This window comes from Lathamus discolor, chromosome Z, assembly GCF_037157495.1.
Source record: "Lathamus discolor isolate bLatDis1 chromosome Z, bLatDis1.hap1, whole genome shotgun sequence".
In the NCBI taxonomy this organism is placed as follows: domain Eukaryota; kingdom Metazoa; phylum Chordata; class Aves; order Psittaciformes; family Psittacidae; genus Lathamus; species Lathamus discolor.
In genome coordinates, this window is record NC_088909.1 from 23,545,906 (window position 1) to 23,554,451 (window position 8,546).

General features: G+C 53.5%; 2 protein-coding genes across 3 annotated transcripts; both read left to right on the forward strand.

The window, feature by feature from the left end:
• Window positions 1-381: 381 nt before the first annotated feature.
• ACD (ACD shelterin complex subunit and telomerase recruitment factor) lies at window positions 382-6,409 on the forward strand. 2 transcript variants are annotated; one of them, XM_065663468.1, is made up of 10 exons: window positions 382-618; window positions 1,343-1,472; window positions 2,638-2,762; window positions 3,395-3,485; window positions 3,665-3,744; window positions 3,919-3,963; window positions 4,873-4,907; window positions 5,277-5,440; window positions 5,824-5,904; window positions 6,320-6,409. In XM_065663468.1, exons 2-9 carry the CDS (start codon window positions 1,365-1,367, stop codon window positions 5,881-5,883), a joined length of 708 nt encoding a protein of 235 aa, XP_065519540.1. In that variant the 5' UTR covers window positions 382-618; window positions 1,343-1,364; the 3' UTR covers window positions 5,884-5,904; window positions 6,320-6,409. The 2 variants fall into 2 exon arrangements, with proteins under 2 accessions (XP_065519540.1, XP_065519541.1); XM_065663469.1 differs by lacking the exon at window positions 6,320-6,409 and adding an exon at window positions 6,136-6,198.
• LOC136005719 (uncharacterized) lies at window positions 6,336-8,535 on the forward strand. Its single transcript, XM_065663463.1, has 4 exons — window positions 6,336-6,418; window positions 6,623-7,350; window positions 7,717-7,790; window positions 7,988-8,535. The coding sequence occupies exons 1-4, from the start codon at window positions 6,361-6,363 to the stop codon at window positions 8,049-8,051; spliced, it is 924 nt and encodes a 307-aa protein (XP_065519535.1). The 5' UTR covers window positions 6,336-6,360; the 3' UTR covers window positions 8,052-8,535.
• The last annotated feature ends 11 nt before the right edge of the window (window positions 8,536-8,546 follow it).

Sequence of the window (8,546 nt, forward strand, 5' to 3'; positions counted from 1 at the left end):
CGCAGATGCCAAGAGGGGGAGACTTATGAAAGTAAGTTCCTGGAGCTAGTTATAATATTCCCCGCCTATACAAGGGAATGATGAATATGTATATGGCTAATGCAGTAGCGAAACTATATAAACCTGTAACAAGTGCTAACCAGGGCACCTCTGGCTAATGTCACACACCCAGCGCTGTTTCCTTTGCTTTATTGACTGTCCCTCAATAAAGCCCTGTTATCTCTATTAGAGGAGCGAGCTCGTATTTCACAAAAGGGGATACGGATGGAGGTGCGGGCGCGCGCGCCGATGACCCCCACACTTCCGCCGCACATGCGGCTGCGGGCGCGGACTGCACAAGGAAGGGGCCGGGATGCGGAAGGGGAAGTGGCGGGGGTTGGAGCCGCCCCGCCCCGGATCCCGGCGCCGTTTCCGGTCCCCGGATCGTGGCCGGGGTTCGGCTTGGCTTGCCGGGCAGTGGCCGCGGCGGTGGCGGAGGCTGGAGCCGCTCTGGGGACGCCGTGAGGCCGCGGGGGAACTCACCAACCCTGCCCGTGCCCGGCCTGCCCGTCCCCTCTCTATGGTCCTCCTCCAGCAAAGCGTGTCCTCTGCCTGCGTTCGCAGTTAGGACAGTTACCGGTAAGTTCTGGACGCAGGAAAACAGCTACTGGTGAGGATGATCAGCTCTATGGGGAGAGGTGGAAAACAAGCTGTCCCGACCTGGGCGGGAAACTGGCAAAAGGCTAGGAGTGGGTGCTGCAGGACCAGCGTGCCCACGGCAACACGTCTTCCCCGCGATTCGGGGAACTCTCCAGGAGCAAGCCTGCAAAGCTGCAGCTGACAAGCAGGAATTCTTTACTGCGACGCCGGGAGACGCGGGGGATAGCTCCTCCTAGCGTGTCGCGTCCGAGCATCAACCAGGCTGTGATTATGTTGTCCTTAAATATGCATATTCATTAGATTACATACATTACATCATACTCCTAGAGAAACCCTCCCACATGCGCACTAAAATGTGGTAGTGGGCTTTGGGACCCCTGGTGGTTATTTCTTCATCACTTCGTTTTAGGATCGTTGTCGTATCCGTAACTACCAGGTGGTTCTGGCAAAGCTTGTCAAAGCTAACAAAGCCTAACATCCTTGAAGTTACTTATTTACAACCCTGTTCTTCAGTCAACCCCATTCTTCAGCCGGCACAGCTCCCTTAGAATGGGTGTCCTTGCAGAGTAGCAGGGGGTTTGGACTGGATTGGAGCCATTTCTTGGGGTTGTGGCTGTAATTGAGGTGCAAAATCACTACTGGGATGATGGAGCTTTACTGTGTCCTACTCTGACAATTTGGTGCCTCTTCCCTTGTCTCTCAGGCTTGTGTATGAGAACAAGAATATGGCTTCTCCTAAAGTCTACACCCTGCAGCCTTGGGTCAACAACCTCCTCTTGAATTATGAACAGATGGATCTCAGTGAGAATCTCCTGGCTGGCCAGGTCCTGCGGGTGAGTATTGAGAGGGACTAAAGTGCTCCAACAGCATCTGAAATCCTAATTCCTGGAAGTGTTCAATGGTTCACAGTTTGGTGGCTGTTTGGGTGACCCTTCCTCCTCAGAGTCCCTCATTTTCAGTTGTAGGAGCTTTGATTTGCCCATTTTTGGTAGCTTTCTCTAATTTCTGCACCTCTGTTAGGTATGACCTGCTTTAATCCAAAATGTCTGTGGTCTCCAAGCTCATCTTTCAGCCTAGCCTCACACTCACAGCCTGCCTTGCCTTCCTCCTCCCCCTCTTTGCATCCCGTCCTTCCTTGTACCATGCCAATTAATGGGTGGCCCTGACAGTGAGTAACATGAAGTAGAAGAAGAAGCACCCTGTGAGGGTGCTGAGGTCCTGGTACAGGTTGCCCAGAGAAGCTGTGGGTGCCCCATCCCTGGCAGTGTTCAAAGCCAGGTTGGATGGGGCTTGGAGCAACCTGCTCTAGTGGAAGGTGTCAGAGTTGGATGAGCTTTAAAGTCCCTTCCAACCCAAACCAGTTTGGGATGTGTGATTCTGTGATGGATTAGTTTTTTTAGCTTGGTGGGAAGCTATGAAAGAACGTATGCACACCATTTATAAATGAAGGTGGCACTCTTATATGATGGTACATGTCTTTTCATGTCCCCTCTTTGTGCATCATGTTCCAGCGTCACCAGTCAGGTGGATGATGTATGGGATGTCTGTGACCAAATTATAGGCAGGTACCAGGAGAAGCCCATTGCTGGAGGGGCTGGGACAGGCCAGGACTGATCCACAGCTCCCAGCCCATAGAACAGGCAGATTTGAGACCTGGAGGAGCAGTTTAGCACTTCCCTCAGGGGTTGTTTTGACCCAGCATGGACATGGTTTAATACAGGCTCAGGGTTGCTACACCGTTAAGAAGAAGGGAGTGGCTGTCATGATACTACTGTTTACTGCTGCTCTCTGTCTCCCTGTGCTCTGCAGAAGAGCATGTGTCCGCAACCTGCCCAGGGCCTTTTTGCCTGGATTCTTGCTACTGGTTTGGGTAAAAACCACTTGGCTTCATAGTGGATGGTGACCTTCTTTGCTAAGACTCCTAGACTGTCCTGTCCTTGTTCACAGGGAAGTATGTAAGTGACATTTCTTTTTCTCCCTTCCTCAATCTCTTCATAGGTCTTGTGTGACTCAACTGTGCCAGGCCAGCCTGAGGCTGTCCAAGATGCTGTCCTGCAGGTCTCAGATGGGTCCTACTACATCCGTGTGGTCATTGCAGCCGAAGCCCTGCAGTCAGAGAAAAAGTGGGTTCCACCATGCCTAGGCTGTGGCTGGGACAGTCGTTCTCCACAGCTGCTAGTGGGGCTTATGCCTGGCCTTGTTTCAGGTTGTGTTAAGCTAAAGCAATCACAGGCTGGGAAGTCTGCATGAAAGAGCTGCCAAGGGAAGCAAACCAGAAGACTGATGCTTGGTGCTCTGGCTTTGGCGGGCTGGGATGGGCAGGGGTTGATGGCAGAAGCTGTGATGTGTGTGTAGATGTGATTCGAAAGGACTAAAGAGCCTGTGGATTTTGTGAAAGGAACCAGAGCATTAACATGGGAGCTTAGGCTGCTTCTTCAGCAGTTTCCCCAGTTGGACACCACTAGACTCTGGGTTGCTGGTAGCAGAGCCAAGGATAAGCACCAAGAAATAAATTGCAGGAACCAGGAGCCCTTGGTCCTTGATGCTTATGCTGGGGTGTGTTCCAACATAGAATCCTAGAATAGTCGGGGTTGGAAGGGACCTTCGAAGCTCATGTAGTGAAACCCCTATCTAATTGTCCTATCCATGCCCTGGTGTGGTTGGTGTAACTGCTGGGGGAGCTCCTCTGTGTGTCTGGGTGATCCAGCTCCATTTTTCATCTCTCCAAGATGCTCTTGCTCTGCTCTTTTTCTAGCACTCACACGCAAATCAGACTTTCCAGCCTCATTTGCAGAATTATCGTCTTGCAGAAGTACACAGTGTGTTTCCAGGAGGAAGCTAGGCCGGTGAGTGCTCTGATGAGTGGAAGCAACTTATTCTTGGCTTCCTTCATGCTTACCTGCTTTAAGCTGCTCCCAGGAGATGGAGGCAGATGATGGGTGGCCTTTCTTCTCTCTCCTGAGCTGGGGCAGGAGGGAGCAGGGCTGTGACTGCAGGTGCCTCATGGGCTCTCTTTTCCCCTCAGGAGGACTGTGAGTTTTACCTCCGGGTCCAGAAGTTCATCGTGCTGCCCATAGAGAAGCTGAGATTGGAGTCATCTGACGGGTACAGTGGGGAGCTTGGCTCCAGGGGGGGCTTCTTCGACACACTGGGAGTCCTGTTGTGACCTGGTTGTGGTGGGGACTTTCTGCTCTTTGAAAGAGGAATTATCTTCCTTGCAAGCTGTGAAGGAGATGGGGATTCAGAGGAAATTGGTAACTGGCTTCTCTCTCACTGCAGGAACAAGGAGCCCTCTGTGATGCAGAAGGTAAAGAAGCTCTGGCTGTAAGTATGGGCTCGCCACTGCTGGGGAGCATGTCCAGGTACTGTGACGAGAGCATGGCTCTGGCTGAGGCTTTTGCAGCCTGGTGTGGGCAGGTTTAGTTTATGGCAGCTGCTGGACAACCTAGCACAGGATGTGACAGAGCCAAGTAGACCATGTGGAGGGCTCTCCATCCCCAGCCTCTTCGTCTGAGCTGGGAAGAAACACCTGTAGGAGACTTGTGCCTGCCAGCCATGGGCCGCATGGGCGGGTAGGTGAGCCCCACACAGCTCAGTCTTCGTGCTTGGAGACCCAACTCTGGAGATCCACAGAGGTCTCCACTGTAGAATCACATTATCCCAGACTGGTTTGGGTTGAAAGTGACCTTAAAGCTTATGTAGTTCCAAACTGTGCCATGGGTAGGGACACCTTCCACTAGATGAGGTTGCTCCAAGCCCTGTCCAAGCTGGCCTTGAACACTGCCAGGGATGGGGCAGCCACAGCTTCTTTGGCCACTCTGTGCTAGGGCCTCACTACCCTCACAGGGAAGAACTTCCTTGTATCCAACCTAAATCTCCCCTGTTTAAGTGTAAATTCATCACCCCATGTCCTGTTGCTACAGTCCCTCTCCACCATCCTTGTAGGCTCCCTGCAGACAGTGAAAGGCTGCTGTGAGCTTTCCGTGCAGCTTCTTTTCTCCAGGAACAAGTCTCTGTCTCCAGGAGCAAAGCTTCCTGATGGGTATTCCTGGGAAATCCTGGTGGGATTCCTGAGCAAAGACTGGTGGCCAGATCCAGCACGCAGTGGGGAATCCATTATTTCCACAAGCTGTTTCTCCCAAGCCAGGGTGCTTGATCTGTTAGAGCTTCAGAGGGCTGTTTGGCCTGCATGTGCTCAGCTCTAACCTGGTTTTGTTGTCGTTGTTATTGCAGGAAGAGTCTAGCTGAAAGTGACAGCCCCAGCTCAGGTAAAAGGTTATGGGGGGTGTGTGGTGTTCTGGGTGCCTGGTGGGGCTCTCTGCTTTACTTACCTTGGTCCCTGTTAGACAAGGGTAGCACAAACCTTACCAGATCTCACAAGGCAACGCTGCTAACCCTAAAGCAGGTCAAGATGGTTCTGACAGCTAAAGCAGTGTGGACCACTGCACACCTTCTGCTGTGCCAGGACCTGCGTAGAGAAAGGAGAGAGTTTCTAGAAGAAAAGGAAATGCAGAATTTTGTGTTTAATCAGATTTCAATGCACACGGCAGTCATGCAGCAGAGTAAAAGCAGTTGCGAGGGAGCCTTGCCTGAGTTAAGGTGTCTTCTCCACTGATGTTCATGTGTTCTTGTTCCAGAGTCATCCATCTCTCAGCTGATTGATGCCATAAGACAAAACCATCTGGAGGATTTGAAGGGAAGTGCTGAGGAATGCCTGGATTTAGGGGTGCCCAAGATGATGGCAGCAACAGGGAAGGACGAGGTTCCTGTCACGCAGTGGGAGGCAGCGCGCAAGCAAGAGGTGAGTCTGGCTGCTGTGACACCTGAGGCAGCACTGTGACAGCTTGTGGTGCTCTGGAAGGGTGAGAGGAGGGCAGAGCTGGGGGGTTGCTGAGCAGAGGGGTGTGCTCAGCAGCCAGTTATGGGTGGGCTCCTGCGTCCCAAGTGAGCTGCCCAGCGAGAACCACGCAGTGTGTCTCGTTTCAGCAGGGCGAGGACACCTTCATGGTCCCGGCCAATATCCTGGTGGTCCCTCCTGAGGAGGGGGCAGTTGCTTGTGATTCTTCCAGGGCAGGTCAGTGCAGTGGCTTCCTCTGCAGGGTACGTGGGTGGGCAGTTCAGTGGGGAGATGACTCCCTTTCCTCTGACTCTGGGATGTGACCATCAATGTCCTTTTCATTGCAGAGACAAGCGAAGCAACTCCCAGGGAGAGTGGTGATGGCAGGATGGGGCTGGCTGAGCTGAGTGTCATATCCCAACCCAGCTGTGAGTAGTGAGACTTCCCCATCCCATCCTGTCTCTGTAGTTTCCTCTGCAGTTGGCTCAGCCCATTTTCTCCTTGGATTGAGCAGAGGAGGTACTGGCATGGCCAGGTCTTTAACAGACCAGGATTACCAGCCCTGCCTTGAGCAGGTCCTATTCTTGCAGCCTCCTGAGCTGAGCAGCTTCGGTTTGTTGTGCTGCGAACATGAGTGATTTTGTCCCTTTGCATCACAGAGGACAAGTCCCCTGCCCAAGTGCAGGAGCTTGATTCATCACCAGGACAGGCTTGTGCCACCAAGCTTTGCTGCAGAAGGACCTGCGGGAGCTCGTGCACAGTTCTTTGTAGCCGCCACAGGGCTGGGAGTGGGCCAAGATCAAATTTCTTTGCTGAAGTCAACCCTTAGCTTCATCATTGCAGCTGTTGCGTCAACGGCCTTGTCGGAGAGCCCGGAGGGATCTATGGACACCCCCTGGGACAGGCTCCCCCCAGTATGTTTGACCATGAGCTGTTCAGATGGTGAGTCCCCATGCCGCCCAGCCTACCCTGCTGGCCCGAGACACCACCTCTCCTCTCACTTGGTGACCACATAGTTCATACAGGATGCTGCCTTGCTTTCTCTGGCTAAAAAGTAGTGTTGTAGTGTTCCCATTGGCCTGTGCCTGCATCCTTGAGCTCCAGTGTTCTCCTGCCCGAGCTGACCATGCATTTACTCTTTACCAGGGAAGACACTTCCACAAGGCCCCCTGTCAAAGAACAAGCAAGATGTGGCTGCTGACAGCAACACCCCAGACTCACTGGAGCTATGTAGCCAGGACTCTTCTGAGGGCGGGTCACCAGGAGTGCCAGTGCAGACCTCCTCTCCCCTGCTTGGCAACTATGGCAATGCCGATCTGGTGGAGACCAGCACCACACAGGCACCATCAGCCATGGAGGCAGTTTGTGATGCCCCCAGTGCTGCCCAAGGACTGCAGGTTTTGTGGAGCTCTAAGGCAACACCAAAGCCTCCTTCTCCAGTTACTCCCATCTTGCCCAGCAGCTGGTTGCAAGCCCCGCCCAAAGGGATGCCTCACCAGGAGCAGGCAGACTCCAGTGTCACCACTTTCCCTCCAGATACATTGGAGCATGGTCTGGATTGTGTCAGTTTCCTGGGAGGAGGTGCTGGGGGTGCCAGGAGGAAGCTGCTGGAAGGAGATGGCCAAACACAGCCAGCCCACCATGAGCAGCAGCATCCCCGAGGTGCCCCTCGGGGCAAGAGGAGAGAGATGGGCAGAAGGCTGAAGCCTGTGAGCACACAGGGTGCTAAGAAGAGCAGAAAAGAGGAGACAGGGCTGCAGCATGGGAAGGAGCTCTCTGAGGAGGAGGAGGAGGAGGAGGAGGAGGAGGAAGAGGAAGCAGCTGTAGTGAGTGGCCTCAGCTCCAAGGCAGAGCAGCACAAAGCTCTGCAGCCGGTAAAGATGAGGTGGGGTTCCCTGGGGAGTAGGGAGCCTGGGGAGGTTCTCTGGGTCCCCACTATTGCTGCGGTCCATCCCTAAAGGCCTTTGCTCACCTGGCTGTTGAGGATGGGGAGTTGAAGGCGGGTATTGCCAATACATGGTGGCCACAACCCCATGCAAGGAGGATGTGAGGCACTGGGTGAGGATGTGATTGAGCCCAAGCTGGGTGAAATCCAACACTTCCTGGTGGATCTTCCAGCTCTCTGGGTAAAATAAGATTGGAAGAGCAGGAAACAAGGGACTGGATCCAGGGTTTTCCTGGTATCTAGAGCTGTGCTCTGGGCTTTGTGACCAACCTCACCCTCTCCTTCATTCCTGCAGTACAAGAAGAAGCCACTCCAGTACAAATACGAGGCACCAAGCCCTGAGCTCTGCGAGCAGATAAGATCTGTCAGGTCAGTGACACACCTCGTGTGGCCACCCCTTGTCCCCGCCACGGCTGGTCCCATGGCATGCAGGCAGTGCCACTCGCATCCCCGTGGCAGGTACCCACATTCTGCCTTACCCTTTGTTGCTGGGCTGCCCCGGTGCATGGTGGCATGTCCCCAGCTGGGTCCATTCTCACCCTGACTCCTCTGCTGTGGTTTCACAGGATCTCAAAGGTGATGCTGAAGTGGGCTTGCTGGATCCTGATGGAGAAGGATGTGGATTCCTGAGCCCAGCCTGTCCTTCCTTTCTTCAGTGGTTTAAGTTAAGGCTGCTAACTTGAAGAGCACTTGGAGGAAGGATGGAGGAACAACAGGACCCCTGTACCCAAGGGGACCACTGAATGGGTTGACCTGACTGCAGAGACTCTAGCTGTAGAGTTTCCGGGGACATGACCTGTCAAAGGCCAGCACCCTCAGTGCTGAAGAAGGGGGGAAAGCATCCGTTCAGGGGTGCTGGCTCCCCTCTCCCACTTAACCCTCTCCATCCTTTCAGAACTCCCTGGCACAGCAGATGGGGACAAGTGGTGACACAATGCCACCGCAGCAGGGCTGTGTTTATCAGCCCCACAATCCGATCCCCGCTCTGAAGGCGGCGAGGGAGTTTGGGTGTTTTATTGGTTGGCTTCCATAGGTTCCTGCACTGTTCATTACAAAAAGTACCCCACAGGGTTATGCTGTAGAAATGAAAAATAAAAATTGTATATTTTTTAAATACACAGCTCT

What these genes read in the sequence shown, in the direction of transcription:
- ACD (XM_065663468.1), top strand. Translation starts at nt 1,365, where the DNA reads ATGGCTTCTCCTAAAGTCTACACCCTGCAGCCTTGGGTCAACAACCTC. An exon ending in GCCCTGCAGTCAGAGAAAAA is followed by an intron (nt 2,763 to 3,394) that starts GTGGGTTCCACC and finishes CTCTTTTTCTAG; the next exon opens with CACTCACACGCAAATCAGAC. An exon ending in AAGGTAAAGAAGCTCTGGCT is followed by an intron (nt 3,964 to 4,872) that starts GTAAGTATGGGC and finishes TTGTTATTGCAG; the next exon opens with GAAGAGTCTAGCTGAAAGTG.
- LOC136005719 (XM_065663463.1), top strand. Translation starts at nt 6,361, where the DNA reads ATGGACACCCCCTGGGACAGGCTCCCCCCAGTATGTTTGACCATGAGC. An exon ending in AGCACAAAGCTCTGCAGCCG is followed by an intron (nt 7,351 to 7,716) that starts GTAAAGATGAGG and finishes TCATTCCTGCAG; the next exon opens with TACAAGAAGAAGCCACTCCA. An exon ending in GAGCAGATAAGATCTGTCAG is followed by an intron (nt 7,791 to 7,987) that starts GTCAGTGACACA and finishes GTGGTTTCACAG; the next exon opens with GATCTCAAAGGTGATGCTGA.